Here is a 22,029-nt window from a genome sequence, read left to right as displayed (position 1 = left end):
TAGCTAGCGGTTAGCTCGAGGCTAACTCCGCGGTTGAGTCCGCGGCGTTAAGGTAGCGGCTAGCTAGCTCCGTTAGCTCCGCTAGCTCGCTAACATACATGAGCTATGGTGGACGGCTAGTCGTTAGCGTCTGTTAGCAGTTTAGCTATTCACTGACCTAATAAGATTAAGGAAACGGGTCAGGGATGTTGTGTCAGGAGTTTCAGCAAAGCAGCCAGATATAATTTGTGTTTAAAATAAAGAAAAAAGGTCAAACATGACTGAGAAGTTGTCATTCAGTCAATGAGAAGAGCAATAGCTAAGAGGCCCAGCAGCTGTGTGAAAGCACCAAGGGAGACAGGGATGGTTTGGGGGGTTTTAATGTTTTGGCAGATCCTGTTTTCCACTGGGAGCTTAAATAGTGGCTAGCGCTGACGCGCTAGCTGCTCTGCTTTCTCTGTCTGTCATTTTACACACGCAGATTCAAATTAAGTGCTAAGAACTACTAAAATGGCTGCCTAATGTTAGCATTAGGTTAATGCATGTCTTTAATTTTTAGTGGCAAGAAATTAGTGGCTAGCTATTCGCTAACATGCTAATGGTGCCACTAATGCTACCACCAATTTCTACCACTAAAAATTAGCATTAGCCGCTAATGGTAACAATTAACATGACGCGCTAGCCACTAATTTTAACATTGGTTTAGTGTTAGCATGTCTTTTAAGCCACTAAAAATTAAATACATGCTAATTGCTAACATGCTAATTGCTAATATGCTATTCGCTAACATGCTAATGCTGCCACTAATGCTACCACCAATTTCTTGCCACTAAAAAGTAGCATTAGCCGCTAATGGTAACAATTAACATGACGCGCTAGCCACTAATTTTAACATTGGTTTAGTGTTAGCATGTCTTTTAAGCCACTAAAAATTAAATACATGCTAATTGCTAACATGCTAATTGCTAATATGCTATTCGCTAACATGCTAATGCTGCCACTAATGCTACCACCAATTTCTTGCCACTAAAAAGTAGCATTAGCCGCTAATGTTAGCAATTAACATGACGCGCTAGCCAATGACAGACAGACACCTGTCATTGTTCAACTTAGGTGCCAAAAGCCAAAATGGCTGCCCCACATACCAGTTACTTATGTCAGTTGGAAGTTTCCCGCCTCTTTCTGTGGAGACCCTCCTCTTCTGCTGCGTGTGAGCGTGTGTATGCCCGTTGGGGCCTTGTTGTCACGGTTACCAGTTTGAATTTCAGTTAGAAGATGGCTAGAGGGAGAGAAAATGCTGAAACAAACCTCCTCGAACAGGAAGGCCTTGTGGCCAAACCGTGTTTCCAATCATTGAACCGACTTCACTTTGGGCATCTTGAGTCTTTCCTGAACGTCTAGATATGCAGTTTGTGGGTAAAATGAAGAAATGTGAGCTATAAAGAGCGATTCAAAGAAAGGATTGCTTCTGCTTTGCTCCAGAAATTTAACATGGCAGTCTATGAAGCTGTGGATGGGTGTTGCTGGCGCATCTTTGCGTCTCACGCCAAAACTATAAGACTTTACAGCTTTAGCAGACGAATTTGAGCGAGAAGACAAATTTTCCTACGTTTCTATGTATAAATTATGTCTGAGGTGTGAAATTTGTGGCCACGGGAGCAGTTTCTGTTTTATTTTTTGCCTATTTTCTTCTCTCCTCCTCACTCTACCTGCCACTCTAGCACCAACATTCCGCGCAATACACACCCATTATAAACCCTGAAATTTGAGTAAAAACCTACACAACTCTGAGGCTTCATAGTTTAAAAACGGTAAAAGTTGTCGATAAGTGAAGTGAATCGCTGAAGAGAAGGCAAGAGTACCTACGTTTTAAAATTTAAATGGAGTCTCTCGGTGAAAGTATGCCAGAGCAGTTCATTGTTGAAAATGTCTGTTGATTTTTTTTTTTTTTTCGGGCTTCTCCATTCATTTCAATGGGAAATTTCTCGCGGTTTTTCGCGAATAAACTCGTCAATCCCTTATAAAAGTAATAGCACGGGATTCGGGATCAAAACACACGTTTTGATATATCATGTGTTGGGGTCCTCTCGCCGGTTCGGGCCGCATTAATCGGCGAAAAAGGGCGGAAAATGAATAATAAGTAAAAAAAAAAATAAAACTGCAAAGAAACACGCAGAAGATCAATAGTGGCCTCGTGCCTATGGCACGAGGCCACTCCTCCCATAGCTTGCTATGGGAGGAGTGGCCTCGTGTCATAGGCACTCGGCACTAATAATAAGAAAAAACGTAGTGAAGAACAATAGTTTGCAGTGCTTCGCACTGCAAACTATTGACTCCCACAGCTTTGCTATGAGGGTCAATAGTTTGCATTGCGTAGCACTGCATCACTAATAAGAAAAAACGTAGTGAAGAACAATAGTTTGCATTGCGTAGCACTGCATCACTAATAATAAGAAGAAAAACGTAGTGAAGAACAATAGTTTGCAGTGCTTCGCACTGCAAACTATTGACTCCCATAGCTTTGCTATGAGGGTCAATAGTTTGCATTGCGTAGCACTGCATCACTAATAATAGTAAAGCAGCAAAGCAAAACAGCAGCGGTCCCCCGTAGCTCGTAACGATGTGTAGCGCGATTAGCGTCACACGACCCTGTCAGCTGATGCTGACGTCGCCCGTTCCCCAGCAAGACCTAATAAATCGGTTAATGCTAGCACAGATGTACCAAAGTGGGAAAGATCAAGGGGCTACATACCAGTTAGCAGGGTTGGCTAGTCATAACACACCGCAGGGAGAGGACAAGAGCGTGCTGCACAGCTACCGGCATCTACCTGTGATATGATAATTAGCTGCCGCTAACTAGCAGCAATCAACTGTGCAGAGAGAGGGACAGGTTATTATCTTACTGGTCCGGCCCGCTTGAGATCAAATTGGGAATGTATGTGGCTCTCAAACTAAAATGAGTTTGACGCCCCTGATCTAGCAGAACAAGTATAGAGACAAGTCCACTGTCTGAAACCATGAGGAGAACGTTGGTAACTTTAATGAGAGAAAAAAGAAGCTCAGGCCGAGAGGAAGCTTTTTTTTTTTTTGCATTTTAAATAAAAACGCCCGTTCTTCACTTAATATTGAACTGCAATATATGATTTGGATCAGGTTTTATTATAATAAGCTCGAATGGGATGTGTAATGAGGGAAATACCATTATTTCAGACTGTCCTCCTCTACAGAACGACCACAGTTGTCGTTTTTCCTGCACCCAAATTACGACCCAGTGTTGTTTGGGGGTGACTAGCCGCGCTAGTGCCCTCTAGCGGCATTGTAATAAGCAGGCTAAAAGTTGTTTTAATTCCCGCTCTATAGCTGTTAATACGTCACTTTATTAAGTTTTAATATTTTTTCATGCTAGAAAGTAACGGTGCAGATCCCCAATATGTGATCAGTTTATCCAAATAACGCCTGGTTGGAAGTTTGCTCCGATGATTTCGGAGAAGTGAAGCGCCACCTGTGGAACAGTGGGCGGCGGGTCATCTCAGAGACGAACGGCCGGCCTCCTGATGTGATCCGCCGGTCAACCTCCGTCGTCATCCCGGGGTAGAAAACGAGCCGATTAGTGTAAAAATACTACCCACATCCTCAAAGTGAATGCTAGTAATGCCATATTACTCAATGCATTCGTTAAACCTGGTCCACACGTGCATTTTGAACTGTATTATTAAAAGAATCTTATGAGGTCGGCAGAAAGCCTAGTGACGTAGTTGGACTCATTCGATTCCTGTCTATAGCTGTCCGCCCTGGATTGGCTGCGTTCGGTTTCTGCCGCTCAACCAAGCTACAGCAAAGCTTCATAATATTTTCAAATAAACGACTCAAATGCAGTGTTGTGTGTCATTTCTTAACTTAAAGCAACTATAATCACTGCCGTTACAAGTTCGGCTGTAGTAAATATTTCATGTGTTCAGCAGATAAACCAATCCAAACCTACAAGCCTACTGAAGCGGGAGAACCAAACTGCAATGCTGTTTGGCGTAAATCTATATTGCGTGGTTCTAAACACATCCTAAATAAACTCTCTTTACTTTTTCTTTACATATATCGACTTAAAGCAATGTCATCGCTAGTTCGGCAATACCAGATATTCGATGTAATCAGTATATATATCTTTTTACAACCCTATGTTAAATGTGTTTGAAAGCTGAAAAAACTACAAATATCACGTGACTTGGTATCAAGCTATATGTCGCAGCTCAAGGGATTTGTAGTTTCTACCACGATTAGTGATTTCCTTGAATAGGAGGTTATAAATAATAAAATGAATACATAGCCGGGGGTTTAAGGGTGTGGGAAACACATTTCTTACCAGACTTTAAGCATATAATTGTCAAGTGGGTGAAAAGATACCATAGATACCATAGATACCAAGATACCATCATAAGCTTTCTACAGTACTTTGTCCCATGTCTATAGCCCCTTTTGATGCAGAATTACAAGCCTTCAAAAATTCTCAGAAGTCAGGGTTCAAAGGTCAATAGTTCAAAGAAGGAGTCAGTTACAACCCCTAAACTAACATATGTTATTCCCCACGTTGAGACCTTTCCAACAATATCTTTATTATAATCCTACAACAACGTATGGATTTTCACATTTCATGAACACAGCTGTGCACAGGCTTAGATTCAGAGAGCCTTTTGAGGGCTCAGCCCATGATATAAGTATTTTTTTTTAACAATGAGAAAAAATCATGTAAGGTAATCATATCTGATTGATTTACAACTGAATTAGTAATTTATATTGTATCTGCTCATTTGTTTTTGCCAATTAATTCCACCAGACATTTTGAACCTGTGTGTAAACTAACATCACAACAGCTATTTGTCAAGGGACTTTGAGTAAATCAGTTACACATACCGTTGTTATGATGTCCAATAGGTCATTTCTGACATCTGTGTGTTTCAATGAAAAAACAGCATCTCAACAAAACACTAATGAGGATATGCGACAGAGGGCATTCCTTGATTTCAGAATATTGTAACTTCTATCCTCACCTATAGTGTAACTACTGGTTCACAGCTTATGCCTTTAACAATAAATGTTAATCAAAACTAAATCAATTCTGAGTAATTAACAAGCAATATAAGCACAAAAATTCAGCTGATGGGTAAGAATGTACTTCTCGATGACATGGGCTTGTCTTTTATGCTGGCTAAGCTACTGTAATGGGTGTGATTGGATGAAGTTGTCTGTTAACCCCTCACCCTTTTTTAGTGAAAACAAACCTATTCAGGCTGCTAATTTATAAACTGTAAACAATCATGAAACTGAATTGAATGGAAATGAACACAGACAGAGACAGGTGGCAGGTATTTTATTTTAAAACATTACCAGACATTAACATTTATCATTCATGTAGCCAGGGTGGTTAGCACTGATGCCTCACACCGAGAAGGTCACCGGTTCGAATCCATGGGCCGACTGGTTCCTTTCTGTGTGGAGTTTGTATGTTCTCCCTGTGTCTGCGTGGGTTCTCTCCGGGTACTCCCGCTTCTTCCTGCCGTCCAGAGCCATGCTGGTTCGGTTCATTGGTGATTCTAATTGGTCATAGGTGTGCACGTGAGTGTGAATGGTTGTCTGTCTCTCTATGTTAGCCCTGCGATAGACTGGCGACCTGTCCAGGGTGTACCCCGCCTCTCGCCCGATGACAGCTGGGATAGGCTCCAGCAGACCCCGCGACCCTTAACAGGAATAAGCGGGTATAGAAGATGAATGAATGAATGAATTCATGTAGCCTGTCTCCTCAAAGATCAAGCAAAACAGATCATAAAGCAAATATATCAAAGAATATATAATAACTGTCAGTCTCCATAACTGGCATACAACACAGCAACAATAACAAAATCACTATGACACAGTAACAAACAATTTATTGGCTATTTCAGGATGTTACCTTTGAATGTTGTCTTTTGGCTCCCAGGAGTTTTTCCACTTTGTCCCACTGCAAGACAGACAGATAGACAGCATTAAGTATTACTGTTAAATTGCTTTAAGAGTATTGGAAAATGTACGACGACACATTCCTCAGGTATGCAGATATTTTGTAATCATAATACTTGGCTATGTATGCAAAAGTCTGTATTTGAAGATGACGCGATAAATTAGTGTAGCCAAGTTAGACAAAAAGGTGCATTATGTAACACAGTATACATGTAGTACACAATCTAGTATGTACATTGTGTACTACTTCACACTTTAAAATGATCCAATGATCACTCTGACCTGTCATGAGGGCCTCAGGTTCTCAGGGACCATGCCTGATTTCAGACATAGGGCAGTTATATTAATATATTACTTAACTACTTCAACAAACGCTTTCTCTTCAGAACAATAGATACTGTGATTGGCAGTGTTTGGAATAACGCCGTTTAAAAGAACGGCGTTAGGTAACGCCGTCATTTTTTCAGTAACGGGGTAATCTAACTAATTACTTTTCTCGTCGTTACAACGCCGTTAACGTTACTGGACGTTAAATGCGGTGCGTTACTATACATCGATTGAATAAACTGTGTAATCCGAACGCACCCCTGGCTCACCGCTAGTGAGGAGGTGGGTTAATAACGAGGTAAGCGATTATGATTGGCTAAGGCAGAGTCATGTTTCATGGTAGCCAATCAGAGCCAGTGGTTTTACACACATGACAGCACACGCGCCACACACACACGCACACAACAGCTAAACAGAGATTCGATGAAGCGGCAGAGATGGCGAGTCAGGAGCAATCCGATGAAAAGTTGGCATTTTCAAGGTGGAGATAAGCACTACTTCAATAAATAAAAAAAAATCATTGTGGTCAAAGGGAGGAACGTGCATGTAATGTGTACATTATGTCCAGGAGCAAAGACTTTCTCGACATCCGTTGTAAGCAACTCTAAATGAATGAAGCATCTCACAACGACACACGCATCTACAAAGCTAGTGGCCAAAAACACCGATACCTCCACCACAGACGATAGCTCGCCGTCTAAACCCTACCGAAATATAAATATTATAAAAATAAATTTAATATAAATATAATTATAAAATATATATATAAATATCAAAAGTTATGTACAAACACCTGTCTGTTCTACTCATTTCAACTGACTTGTGAAAACTGCTCAAAAAAATCCAAATTCTTTGACATATAGCAACTTTTTTTTTTTAACAGTAACGCAAATAGTTACTTTCCCTGGTAACGAATTACTTTTATTATAGAGTAATTCAGTTACTAACTCAGTTACTTTTTGGAACAAGTAGTGAGTAACTATAACTAATTACTTTTTTAAAGTAACGTTCCCAACACTGGTGATTGGTAAATTAAGTATGTAAAGTATGATAATAACATTTGAAAATCGGATTACAGACACCAATGGACACCTGTCTTATCTGTCTGTCCTTTTCCATTCCAGGTTTTCACTTTTTAAACAACTTTATTTAGCTTTAGCAACATGGTTACAGACATGATATTCACCTGTGCATGTCCTGACGTCTTCTAAAAGTCATATTTACGTAACTGTTATCATGATAGCTAGCTAGCTAGCTACCTTTTAAAAAAATAACTTTTGGCTAGTTGTTTTAATTTAACGATAGCTTTTATAACGTTAATTATCCCCCGTAGTAATTCTAGATAGCATACTAGAAGGCGAATCAACATTAAAACGAGCTGACAACATGTTATATTGTTCTCAAATGTTAATTAAACACATTTGCTGTACTTACCTTAATTCGTCCAACTATGACATACCGTAGTGGATTAATCCCCGCAATCCGCAATACTGTCCTGTTACCGGTAGGAGCGCTATAGTGCAAGAAAGCAGTGCATGTACAAACGACCACTGTGGTCGTATGAGTTGGAGGACTTGTTGGTTTGAAAACCGAAAAACTACAAATATCACGTGACTTTGTATGAAGCTACATGTCGCAGCTCACGGGATTTGTAGTTTTTACAATGATTAGTGATTTCCTAGAAGTTATAAATAGTAAAATGAATACATAGCCGGGTTTTTAAGGGTGTGGGCAGCCCCCCCCCAGCTCCAAATGCAGACTGAGAGGAGACGTCTAATGCACATGTACCACAGTGAGTCGAGGGCCGTTCACTGACCAAAATAAAAACATGTTCTCATAAAAATAAAGGTACATAAAATATTACTCCCCTTGTTGCTGGAAACAGTCTCTACAGGTTGGCCTATTTTTATATTTTATATAGTGGTGGGGTTGCCGGGGCAGAAGTGACGGGCCTGCCGGTGGGCGGTCTAGGGGTGCCATATGCTGCAGGTTAATTTTCTGTGTCAATTTACTTACTGCCCTTGAGTTATTCCCACCAGTTCTTCTGTGGTTTAGTGAGGTTTTAGTGAGTAAAGAATTCCACTAAAATGTTACAGTTTTTTAAAATCACTTTGCTACTATTTTCAGAACCTTGATGTCATTTTTCACAACTCTAGACACAAAACTCACAACCAATGATCAAAATGCATTTTTCAAAACTCTAACCCTTTTCTCAATTGCTTGGATACAATACACATAAAACTTAAAAATCCAAAAAAAGAAATTACAGAGGCACTCTGAAGTGGAAGAAGTATCAAAAAAAGCCTTTAATTTAACATGGCACATCCCATTTTTAACCTACTAGTTGGTCACATGGTGTGTGACATAATGGGAAGGCTCCACCCACTAAACACCCAAGGGTGTCCATTTTAAGCTGTGATCTACTTCCTGTGTCTATGCCCTGATGAAGGCCAAGATGGCCGCAACGCGTAGGCTCATGTGCTTTTAATCAGTCCGTGCCATGTTAAATTAAAGGCTTTTTTTGATACTTCTTCCACTTCGGAGTGCCTCTGTAATTTATTTTTTTGGATTATTACTTCACCCATCGCAGAAGAGCACCTAAGCTACAAACTTTTTGAAGTCTCCTGAGCGCCCTCAGCCCCTTTGTGTCTTCTTACACATAAAACTTAGATCATTTGTTCATTCAAAAAAAAAATCACCTGTTCAATATGATACAACTTAACATCAAAATACTAATATTTCAAAAGGCAATTCACACATTACATTTCAAATGAGTGTCTATTCATTTTCTTAAAATGATCTAACTATCAATTGATACAACTGCTCAAAATGATAAGTAACTGTTGCAAGTAAACATTGCACCTGCAATGACATCACAGCAGACCACTGTCAGGCCTGGATTCGCCATGGATTTCTTACATGTACAGTACAAGCAAGCAAGTTGAGGAACACTGCATTTGATGTTTTATAGTACTGTCCTTTATTTTCTACTGTATTTCATAGCTAATTACAATATTTTTGCTTTGATTCAAATACTGTAAACCTATGTTGTGATTGTACTGTCTTGAATTTCCCCTTGGGGATCAATAAAGTATCTATCTATCTATCTATCTATCTATCTATCTATCTATCTATCTATCTATCTAGTGTTTTGCATCAATATACTGTATTACAAACTTTGTTCAATGATTCCACTGTGTCTGTAGTATTCTCTCTACTACTGCAGTACTTTTACAGAGATGTATTTACTGTACTGTACATGTAGTACCATAATGAAACCTGTATCACCTATTTTGTTCTACAATATTTAATGATTGTACGAACAATGACACAGTGAAACTATCGGTTGCTTGTGTGTGGGTGATCTATAGTTCTGTTTCAATGGTATTTCACAGTAAATTTGTTTTTTGAACCAATGATTGTGCAAGTGCAAGATTTATTTAAAGATGTGAATGCACAATGCAATGTTTTGAACATTAGACAGCCTGTGTTACAAGTGATAACCGTTTTGAGTTTTGTGTCTAGAGTTGTGAAAAATGACATCAAGGTTCTGAAAATAGTAGCAAAGTGATTGTAAAAAACTGTCATAGATTTGAGTTTTCTCTCCACTGCACTGTTTTCATGGTATGAAGAAGCCTGCTCCCTGCTGCTGCCTGCCGGAAACTACAAGTATCCTTCTATCTGTGCTGTGATCTCCGAAAAGCTGCAGTTCACGTGGTTACAACAGGAGGGCGCACACAGTGACACCAAAACATACTGTATGTTGAAGTTGAAGGGTTTCTCTCTGTCAGTCTAGCATGAAGAAATAAACAGTTAACTGTTTCAGTGCAAGAGCAATAATGGATAAATAAAGGAAACACTGTGTCTAGTCTGTTTTTCAAGCATCTCACAGTGAAATGTCATGACTTCCATTTTTTCTGCAATAACGTACAGTGACAAAAATAAAAAAGCACCAAATCGATCATTAAAGCCATATAGAAAAGAATACAACCCCTCACCAACACATTATGCCTATCACCATTTATCAGCAGTCTGTCTTTGTGGAGAGTGCCTGCTCTCAAAACAGAAGTTTTTGTACTTGAGCTGCACAGCATGAGGGAATTGATGTATCCACTGTCTATTTACATGTATAACACAGAGAGCAGATGTGCCAATGCACAGAGGCAAAGTGATAGGTCAGGAACCTCAGAAAACTCTTTGAGCAAGTGTAGTGTCAACAGTACGCACAACACATTTACATCTTTGTTCTGTAAACCCTTTTACACTGCATGCACCTATGTTTGCAAGGCAAAGGAATTCACATGCAATCACACACCTACACTTATTTCCATTCTCACAACTTCATCTTCTGTAACCGCTTGTCCTGTGAAAGGGCACAGTGGCACTGGAGCCCATCCCAGCTGTCATCAGGCAAGAAGTAGGGTACACCCTAGACAGGTTGCCAGTCTGTCACAGGGCTAACACAGAGAGACAGGCAACCATTCACACTAACATGCACACCTACAGCCAACTAAGAATCACCAATGAACCTAACATTTCAGTTAGGGAGTGGGAGGAACAAATGCAGATACAGGGAGCCAATGGATTCAAACCCGGAACCTTCGTGCTGTGTGGTATCAGTGCTAACCACTGTGCCGACCTATTCACACAACTTAAATATTTTTAATATAAAATATAACTTAAAAGGAGAAACCAGATGCTTTTCACAAATTCACCTTCTCCCTTTAGCAGAGAGCAGACGCTGACAAACAGACCCACTGTGCAATACTTGGATGGTCTCAACAAATTGTGCCAAGCATACAACTTCACACAGTGCTTGATGAGGCTGTAGTTTATTACTGGGGCTTCGGAAAAAATGAACATCATTTCATGAGAAATGAAAGTGGGAGGAAGAGAGGTTTGTTTGCTTTTGCTTTTTATTGTGGTCATTTGCACCTACCTCTCGTAAGAATGAAAGTGCACTGCTGCAACCTCAAAAAGGAAGTAGGCGAGGTCTATTTTGACACAAACTGTGCTTCAGAATATACTCCAACAGACATTATTTCAAACTTTTACTCTGAGTGTAATTAAAGAAGCACTGAACAGGCACAAAAGGACTTGATGGTTCACATGATTTTTGTTTGAGCTGGTTGCTTCCATGGACTCTACTGGACTAGCTTTCTCAACTGAAGATTTGGTGGATATTTTTGGATTCATACCAGCAATTTGAGTTTTGAAAAGATAAATCAAGAGGAACCCAAATTGAGGTATTATTTGACACCTGCTATTCTGTCTCCTGGATACTGGATTATTAAGGTTCACCACTGTGGCAATGCCTGTGATTGTACTAGAGGCCAGAGACTTCACCAGCCCCCTTTTCTTGGTGCGAACATGTGAAGTCTTATCTAGTTGTACTGCCTTCAGTCTTGTGGCCTCACTGGAACAGCAGGACTTAAAACCTACTAATGACCCTAACTCATTTAGGATCTTCTGCATGTTTACCTGGTGCTTCTTCTTCACCCTTACCCTCCTCATACACATTCTCAGCATCATCCAGTTCCACAGCCTTATTCCGATATCTTGGAAGAACCTGACTATGACGGTGGCAGTGTTAGGAGCACTGATGAGTCTCAGCACCTCTGTGGTTTTCCCTTGGATTGTCATGAACCATCTAAATGTGTTGCCGCGCCCTGTTGCAGCTGCCGTGGCCTCCTGCTTCACCACCCTGGCCTACATGTCTGAGTTTTTCATGCTACGTACCCAAGCCCAAGAGCAAAGAGGCTACATGGGCAGCGTGCCTGGTCTCCTGAAGATTCTCCAGCTGTGGGGAAGCTGTCAGATGATTCCTCTGGTCTGTGAACTGCTTACTGGAGTACATTTTTGGCAGCTATGGGTGTCAGGTGTGTCATATGGTGTATGTATCCTCATGTCTCTGGTCACACTCGTGGTAATATTAGGAGACCTTGCAGGGAGATGTCTCCTACCTTTTGATCGCTTTCTGGCTGGCTTCAGTCTGACTGGAGTGTTGCTCTACATGTTGACAACGGTGATTTGTTTTACCAAGATACTGCAGCTGAGAGGCCGTGATCACAGCCTCAGTAATACAATGTTTGTTATCATGGAAACAGTGGTGTCCAGTATTACACTGTTAGCATACACAGTGGACCTTGCCTTCTCCATCAAACAGCTCTGTGACAGGAGTCTTGTGTGAAGTAGCAAATACAGTTCATCATGTGTTATCTATAAATCATTATATAATATTGTATGAAACCATCAACATAAATGAACTACACTGTGCAAGTTTTCTCTGTATAAAACTTAAAATGAAGAAACTGTATAAAGCTTACCATCATTATCACCTCATGTTGAGTTCTACACATTTTTACAGCGGTTTTATTGGTGTGACAGTGTTATATGATACTCATACCACAGTTCAAAATACAACCATTAAACCTCAACTATGTCACAGGTGCACTGAAGCAAACAGCATAATTTATGGACATGTTGTATGTACTGCTATTGTATGTACTGCTTTATTGGTCATCATTTAGAATACAGAGTCTTCACATAAAGAAGAAACTTGACCCTCAAAAGTTTCAAAGTAACAATAAAATTGTTGCTCTTACTAGGGAAAATTCACATTCCAAGTCTTATGTTTTCTGTCTGATGCCTGCACATTAATACCTCAGTATATTAAGACCAATTGCCTTTTACCAACACTAGATGGCAACATTACCTTAGCATAGACCCTATTAAAATCACAAGACTGAACCTAAAGTGTAGCATATGATATACATGTAACAGAAAATCATCTTCTATGATTGTTGGATGCTTGTTTTGTCGGCAAAACTACATTCACTTGATAGTTCATTAGGTACACTAACAACAAATGCATTCTAATGTAACAGTCCAGCACTAAATCTTAGACTCATGAAAGTTATGGTATTCAGCATCTGTTTAAAATAACAGAGAGCTGTTGATTCAACTGCATTTTCATTTTAAAGTACTATTGAATTGTATTGTACCGACACATTATTTTGACAACCTAATTTTAGTGGGCTAGGCTGTAGAAACACTTTAGTATTCAATTCAGTCCAGTTTAACAGCACCACAAATGACATCTTCCAAAATGACCATCCAGTTTAATCGTGATGCTGTTTCAATATCAGTAGAACATTAGAACAGTCACAAAGGAGGGTTTAGTACAGGACTGTTACATTATATGCACTAATTTTCACTAGTGTACCTAATGTTTTGTCAATCGAGTATATATTTTTCTGAAGGGCTTGTAACATGGCTTAAATCTTGAGTCTGTCTGTGAAGGTTCTCAGTCATCCAGGTCATGATATATCCAAAAAAAGTTTTAAAAAAGGCAACTGGACTTTTTTGGATAAATCTTGAGTCCTTTTAACCTTGCGTTATTCTCAAAATGTTCGTATTTTTTTCGTCTCCTGCGTTGATAAGCCAGAAAAAAAACTCTGTGCAACATGGTTTACTTATTTACATTTTACATTGTTTACCTTCTTAGATCTGCCTCATCTGCACTAGGCCTGTAAAGCAGATAGATCGAAAGCTCGATGGTCGGCGTGCAACCGCATAACAAGTTCTGCAATCCTGCGATCCTGAGTTTGATTACTCCAGCCTGGATATACTCCAGTGCGTTTTTTTCCTTTAAGGAACTGAATCCAGTTAGTCGTTGTCAACAGGCTGAGCGAGAAAATGAGGCGTTGAAACAAGTTGGTACGTGGATAACGCACTAAATTACTTTATGTCGTTTGCCTCTTTTTGGATCGTTATTTGGTGTATTTTGACGAAAAAAGTCCTCTACAAACGGTAAGCTATGTATGACTTGTCTCTCTTTTCTGAACAGTTCAATATCATCTCGCCCAGACTTTAAAAGAAATTCACTTTGAAACGAGCTAATTTTTCTTATGAAGCCTTTACGTTGTTACCTTCTTGTCTTGGCTTTAATAGCAAACATAGCATCGTCTGGTTTCACTAGTCGATTCTGATTGTCATTAAAGCTCAAATGTATCTAGTTAAAACTCACATTAGCTTATATAATCTATTCCAACAACAGTCTCATACAAACTACTATTGGAAAAGCCCTTTATTTTGCCATATGGTTGGGTCCCAGTCCGCAAAAAGTGTGCACTAAGGCTACCTACGAAGACGAATACGCCTCAGTTTAAATTGCTAATATTCCTGTTTTGTTTTCCTTCTGATTTGCACAGTTCTCTTGCTCATGTGTTTCTCAGACGACCCCCTGAGAACCGTGGACTTGTGAAATCTGACTCTGCAGCAGGCAGATGCAAGTCCCTGCCTGGATTGAATGGCACTGAGGATACAAGGTAAGCACTTAGCCAGTAAATCTGAACTCATTATTGATCCATCTCCTGAGCTATGTATTTCCTTAGTGAGGGAAAAGCCTGGATAGATACAGACAGAGAATAGAGAGGGAGACAGGAAGGACAAACATATTGCTGAATAATGAAGAGCAGAAGAAAATTATCTTAAGAAAATAAGAAACTTTCGAGGATCAAAAGAAACATCTGTCATACTGCTGTGAGGCTGTCCAACCAAGCCTGCTCCCAGTAGATCAGATTTGTAGAACTGCTGTGGTATTTAATTTGCTATTTTTGTATTTATTTACTGTTTATTTTTCCTTGTCTGTTCACTGTCCTTAACTGTCATGAAACCTGGCTACTTGATGGCAGGCTGTTCAGTGCCTTTTCCACATACCTTGAATGAGCACAGAAATATTACAAGTGTAAAACACAGCTTCATCAAAGTCAATAGCAGCAAGGGGTTTTACAGGTTTCTTTGCACACTCTGACCTCAAGGTATATTTAAAATGTCAGCTGACGTGTTACGGATAGTGACTTTCTCTCTTCTCTACATATTGTTCCTCAGCGATCTGGGGATTTGGCTACAACCCCCTTCCCCTCCAAAATGCTTACATTGACCTTGTTGTTTTGGGTTGTAAAGTCATGTAATGATGATGATGACGGAAGCTGTTGACATATGACACGCTGTACACAGCTGTACCCAACATGTTTTATTTTTGGTGCTTTCGGGTTATCTAAGATTACTTTTATCCATCACATGATCGTTGTCACGATTTCTCGGTGATGATATAACACTATCATTATTCTTGCAATCCTACACTATTCTATTGTGTTGCTCAAATCACTCAATTGCCTTGCCGTGTCCTATGCTAGACCTTATACTCTTTCTTGGTTCATAAAGTACTTTCTGTATAATTAATAGATCTTGTGTGATGTGAGTAGACTGCTACTTGGAATGGTTACTTTATTCTGAAAAACTAAATTCTGTTTCAGGGTAGTCAGGTTCAGGAACTGTGAATAAGAACATTTCTTCTTGACATTTAAGTCTACACTGAATTGTAGATATTTAGAAGCCATGACAATGCCCATTCGCTATTGTGTGACGATTCAGCCTTGGAGTTTTGGGGCTTTGCATCCGGCGGATATAGGGATTAAGACTACCTATTTGATACTGCAGTCACTGTTTACAGTGTCCATCTTAACTTGAGATGTGATAGTTTAGTTGGAGTTAAGAGACAACATTTACAACCAGAATTTCACTTGGTTAACAGTTTAAAACTGCTACAGTTACTTTGTTTGAGATATTTGTTTGACAAATATGTTGTTACCTTGCGTGCTGACAAAGTATGACAGGGCGTTCCGCCTCTTTTGTTCTCAGCATGGCTTGTTTACCTACATGAATTCAAACCCCACTGAAACGTTGTTGGCCAGTACTACTCGGACTAAATATGGAGATTGCATCTGGATTATGCATATTCATATGCAAATATCTATTTATAGATATTAATTCTCCTATTGCACATAAAAGTCGAATATTGCTATGTTTGCCATAGCAGCACCTAAGCTGAAATGTGTTTTTTGTGGTTCTCAGAAACAAAAACAAATCAAATTTAAAACATACATGACAGAAAATTTACAAAAAAAATGTAAAGTTTGTTTTCTGACTTTTTGTTTTGTTTGTGAAAAATAGAATGCGAATGATGATAAAAGAATAAAGATGTGTATGTACATGTGTATTTTGCTAGAAAAAGCAAAATCAGGATTCTGAACAAGGGTCGGAGCAGCAGATGCTGTGAAAAGAGATGTCACACTTCTTGTGTCTCTGCAGTACATCCGGCATCATATCTAAGTGGTTTGGAAAAGGATCAGGTCTTCATTTCCTGTCTCTGAAAATGTGTTAAAAATAAATGTGTTCTTGGCCTCTGAGCTGCTGGGCTCTTTAAAACTGCTCCTGCCATCTCTAATTTTAGTCCAGCATGCTCTACTTTGTTAACAAAATATTTCTGCTTTCTTTGTAATGCAGTAAAACGGGTATAGGCAGTGCATTTTCTCAAATCGCGTGTGTCATGTTCTTTCATTTTGAGACAAGAAGCATGTGCTGCTTGTCATGTGTCGGAGCTGGCCTACATGCCTGGTAACTGTACACCTGTTTATAGCTTTGACTCATTAGATTTGTTTGTTTGTTACGTGATTTGTTTGTTTGTTATGTGGTTCAGTCCGCATCAACGGGCCGAACCATGGTAGATTTGTTTGTTTGTTACGTGGTTCAGTCCGCATCAACGGGGCGAATCACGGTAGATTTGTTTGTTTGTTTCGTGGTTCAGTCCGCATCAACGGGGCGAATCACGGTAGATTTGTTTGTTTGGCTCGTGGTTCATAAAAGGACTAGGCTAATGATTGAAATATTAGTCGTTGATAGACATTGAATGGTGAGGAAAACGGGGTTTTGCAGTGGCAGTGTGGAGGGGGGGTGACTCCAGGACGCTGGAAGTCACTGTTAAGCCTTCTCGAGGTGTCGTGGGCCTAACTTAACGAAAACATCGGTTAAGGGAGGTGCCCACTTGAAAACCCCAATGACATGCTGAATACTGCTGTTGTTTAGGCCAGGTTCCTGATGTCTTCATGTTGCTTGGTAGCTATGGTTAGCTGCTGAGCGGGACATACAAGCCAGCAGCGTTAGGTTAGCTTATATTTCACAAGGTTCAAATTATCCTCTGTTGCTCTGTGGGCCTACAAGCCAGCAGCATTTACTTAGTTCATTTAGATTGTAGGTTAAGCTAGCCAGCAGCATTTGGTTAGCTTATATTTCACAAGGTTTGAGTTAGCGTCTGCTGCTGAGCGGGTCATACAAGCCAGCAGCATTTACTTAGTTCATTTAGATGGTAGGTTAAGCGTCATATCACATGACTATAGGTTTATTAGGGTTTCTCAGTTGGACAGGGCCTCTAAATGTGTTTTGCCTGGGATTTTGGCACAAGGGATTGTAACATCTAATCCTGTGTATTAATGAATGTTTCACTTTTTATTACGACATGCCTGTTCAGTGGCACACATCCACAGCCACGCACAACTTCAATTAAGACTACCGTCTTTCTTAAAGGGACAGCGCTATTTTTCTAAAGGTGCAGTGCATAAATTTTTCTTAATAAAAATAAAATAAATATGCTCAGTCTAACCGCACAGTGGATCGATGCTGATTTCCAGCTGCAAAATTTCTGCTCCATTTTATTATTTAATGTACACATGAGTGGGGTCAAGTTAAACATTTAATTTTGAATTTTATTTTATTTAATATTGTGCATTGTTGGAATGTGCTAAATAAATATTTTCATAATTTTGTAATTGATTTATTCTTTGAAACATTACTATTAATTTATGAAATTGCAATGCCTTGATTTTAGTGAGATTCGTACGCGGTCATAGCCATAAATCCAATGTTACTAATAATCGTCATAATAATTTCTTTCGGCGTTTCGACCTTGGGCTCTTCATTTTCGGTTTTCGGTTTCAGCCAAGAATTTTCATTTCGGTGCATCCCTAATTGTGATGTTGGTCAAAAAGTTGCAGCTGCCATCAAACATTTTTCTGTAGACAAAGGCAGCTCCCTACCTCGGGTATCCAGCTGCAGAAATAATGACCATTACTGAGACAATAGAAAAATATGTCAGACTGTCAACTAGCAGAGATTTCAGGCCTGTTTCAGGTGCTGTCTGCCTTGTGCAGTAACCCTACCTTTTATTTCACTGCCCCGTCAAAATAAGCACTTGTTCACAGAGAAAAGAGACAGAGGCAACGTAGGAGGGACGTAGCAGAGATGTACAAATATGGTTTATAAATATTGCTTCAGAGTTCCTCAGTTGAAAATTAGGCATCATTCTCAAAGCTGCAATGCATTCAGCATTTTGCATAAATAAACGCCAATAAACTGCTTTAACACTGTAGTCATTTGTTATCACAGTTTGACTAAGAAATGCATGACCTGATTCCTTTCACTCTGCCCAACACTGATAGCAATAAATACACAATCATATCATTCTAGGCTTTCCATTTGAATTATTGTTGGCCAGCTGTAAACAGATGAAAATGAGATGACAAAGCAATCTTTTTTTTCCTTTCTGTTCAACATTTTAGTTAGTTTTATTCACTTCTGGAGTAGCTTCTCAATCGTGTTTGATGTCTCATGGGTTCTTCTGAAGCCAGTTGTATTTAGAACTATATTTAGAAGCATGAAATTTAATTTGACAGGTGTGGTGAACATAATCAGAAAACAGGAAATCTGCATTATCCTATGGGATAATTCTGCTGTAAGACAGTCTCATAAACTGTGGTGGTTTACATATTTATCTCTTTTCATTCTGTATTTGGGAAAACGTATGAATATGTAACATGCTGACATTTGGCAATAGCCAGGAACAGAACTATGGACCATGACTAAACCGAGCACCAAGTCAAGCTCTCATGAAAAGAGCCCTGCATAGCACTAATAGCCTGTGTGTAAAACATTATTACATGGTGGCCCTCTTGAGCTCAGTACAACTAAACTCTTCTTTGTTTCTGTAACCACTGTCTAGTCAAGAAGAACTGGACATGTGGCCTGCTGCTTCAGGGTTATAACTGAAACAAGCCCGGTTTGTTAAAATACTATTGAAGAGAATCCTAAATAAAAAGACTAACAAAGAAGCTAAAACTTGGGCTTTGAAAATTACTTTAAGTGCTGTTGAAAAGGTCCATCACACCTCTTAAGTTTGAAGTGAAATTAGAGGAAGAACAATTATCTCCTCTGGGCACTGCTGTTAATGCTGACTGAGCCATACTTCTGTCACCGCTGCAGCCAGGAAAATCATTTAAAAATAATGAGAGCTGCTTGAAATAATGCAGTTTTGGCTGGGTGGCTGTGTCTCTTTTTTTTCCTATTTCTCCCTCTATGTCTAATACTTAAAACACAATTTTCATTTACTTCTTATTTTTGGTGGAAGCTCAGTCACATGCTCTTCACAAGCCAGTTTGTTTTCACTGTTGTCATCAACAGCTGAGACATTGTGGACAGCATAATTGAGCAATCCTACCATCTTGGTGACCTTGTAAGTAAGTCTTTACTCCTTGACTTCTCTCATAACATAAGACATAAATGTCATTTTCACAAGAACATTTGAATATTAGCAATACAAAAGGAGAAACTACCAACTTAATTCAATACTACTTGAATATAGTTTCTTAAGCCATATTTGTACTGGATTAGTGTTACCTGGGGACCTCTAGTAATTTGTAATGATTGTTATCTTAATCTCTCGCAAAAAGGCAAGAATGTCTGTTTTTTGTAAAATGAAGATTACACCTCAAATTACCTACCATATTTCTCCAGAGAGTTAAAGAGTTGTTGTTGGTTCTTATTCTTTGCCTTTTCCCACTTGAGAATAATGCAGTCTCGACAATTATAAATAACACGTTTGGAAAACAGTTTGGGCGCAAAGTTATGGGGCTAAAACACTGACCGTAAACACTACCATTGAAAGTAGAAATTGGCATTGATAACAAAAACTTGAACTGAAATATCTAGTATTGGCAGTGAAACATTTGTATTGAAAAAAGTTGTCAATCTTAAGTTATTTCACTAATCTCTTGCATTTTTATGTGTCAGTATTAATTCTCTGGTTTTCATTTCAAACTCAAACTGTCAGCGTTTCAATGTCTGGAGGAGGGGCTTATGGGGAGGGACATAGAAATGCTCATAACATATCATTTGCATATCACGGTCATAGGCAAGAAAGCGACAGCCTATGGGTCTGAAAAGTGAAGGCAGTGTGGACGAGCCTTCAAACGGAGTCATTTCATGAAATTTTGACAGGTGCCTGAGCTGTCAGAGGCCACTAGCCGTTAGCTGTGGTCTCTCTGCTAATCCACACCTGAGCTAATGACAACCCCCCCGGCCATGTTTGTGGTTTTAGTACCATTGGATGACTTTTGATACGAATAATACCTGACCGCTATAGTACCAACAGAACATCCAACATGTCCTCCAGTTTTATCGGTAAGTGAATTTCGAGTTGTCATTGGCCAACATGGCTGACCTGGTAGCTGAAGTGGTGAATTAGGAAAGGCTCCCCTCTTCTTTTTCCACTTGCTGTGATGAAGAGCAGAACTGAATGTCCTCATCTTCCTCTGTGGTGGTAGCGACATGGGGGAGGTCAGCAGCATCAAGCTTGTTATGATCATATTTTTGCAGAGCGAGAGCCGCATATTAGATGTGTCAGACTGACTGTTGATGGTGTTGGTGTGGGCTACGGGTGACAGTAGTCCATGTTCAAGCTTCAGTTACCTTGCAGAAAAGCCTCCGTAGGAGAATATAGATTTCATTAGGGCTGAATGATTTGGGAAAATAATCTAATTGCGATTTTTTTTCCCCCAGTATTGCAATTGCAATTTAATACGCGATTTTTTATTTTTTTTAATTTTATCCTTTTTTTCCCCCAACAAAACATAATGAATTCATAATGAATCATTCTGATTCTGATGAATGATTTACAATGATTTACAAATGACTAACACAATATTAGATACATTTAGTGTAAAATGTTCTTTCCCATAGGCTGGGCTCATTTGTTAGAATTACATTAAAAGATGTATGACTTGAAATAAATTACATTTTTATTTAACTGCTCATTACAGAAACATCTGTGGCTTTGCCACTGTGCATTTAAAGGGGAACTACTGTTTTTTTACAACCTGGACCTTATTTCTAGCATAAAATACCATTGTTTCCTCACCAGTATCACTTTTGTTTCACTTGCACTTGTTCAGGAGATAATTAGATCAGCGTATATCCATATAGCGGGAGTGGTCAGGGCATTGAAACGCAGCCTCTTAATAACGCATTATCTGCAGCGAAACTCGTTAATTTCGCCAATACTTTGTTATGATACGCTAGTTGGATACGGTGGAGTCCCGCCCCCTGCACGGCGGCCTCCCCCACCGAGTCCAAGGGGCAGCCCAGGATAGAGCTGGACTTCCTGATGATCTTATCCAGCGTCTTCCTTTCCCTCTCTGCTATGCCACTGCTCCAGCAGACCACTCCACACAGGATGGCCGACCCCACCACAGAGCCTGCAGAGTGTGGCCAGTTCGAACGTCTTATATGGCAGCGATCTCACGTTGCCCATGGTAACGGAGGGGAGAACAGCGCTGAGAAGTGAAGCGTCTCCTCTTTTCCCGATGCTGTTTTCCTGCTCTGCATCCACGGCGGGTGCCACGAAGTATCTCCGTGGGGATCTCATGTCTGTCCCCAGGGAACACCACAGCGCTACACAGGCCGATCAGCTGCTTCCTCCTGTGTGCACGCTGGCCGCTTCTTGCATAGTTATAGTTAGGATGACCAGTTTGATGTTGCTGACCTCCACCATGTCCCTGCCAC

At 39.8% G+C, this 22,029-nt stretch overlaps 2 protein-coding genes across 3 annotated transcripts in view; both read left to right on the top strand.

Moving 5' to 3' along the window:
* The first annotated feature begins 11,054 nt into the window (after nt 1-11,054).
* LOC311497627 (myeloid-associated differentiation marker-like) lies at nt 11,055-13,132 on the top strand. Its single transcript, XM_084557959.1, has one exon. The coding sequence runs from the start codon at nt 11,606-11,608 to the stop codon at nt 12,482-12,484; it is 879 nt and encodes a 292-aa protein (XP_084414085.1). The 5' UTR covers nt 11,055-11,605; the 3' UTR covers nt 12,485-13,132.
* A 434-nt stretch (nt 13,133-13,566) lies between these two features.
* Nucleotides 13,567-22,029, top strand: part of LOC311495821 (testis-expressed protein 2-like) — a 90,498-nt gene continuing 82,035 nt past the window's right edge. Inside the window, exons 1-2 of one of the 2 annotated variants that reach the window (XM_084555436.1) lie at nt 13,567-14,106; nt 14,532-14,624. The gene's annotated coding sequence lies outside the window, so the exon portion shown is untranslated. Of the gene's footprint in view, nt 14,107-14,507; nt 14,625-22,029 lie in introns of both variants that reach the window. The other variant, XM_084555435.1, reaches the window with a different exon arrangement.

Source organism: Chelon labrosus (assembly GCF_963514085.1).
Source record: "Chelon labrosus genome assembly, chromosome: 2".
In the NCBI taxonomy this organism is placed as follows: domain Eukaryota; kingdom Metazoa; phylum Chordata; class Actinopteri; order Mugiliformes; family Mugilidae; genus Chelon; species Chelon labrosus.
The sequence above is the reverse complement of the archived record's forward strand: the minus strand, read 5'-3'. Positions and strand labels throughout refer to the sequence as shown.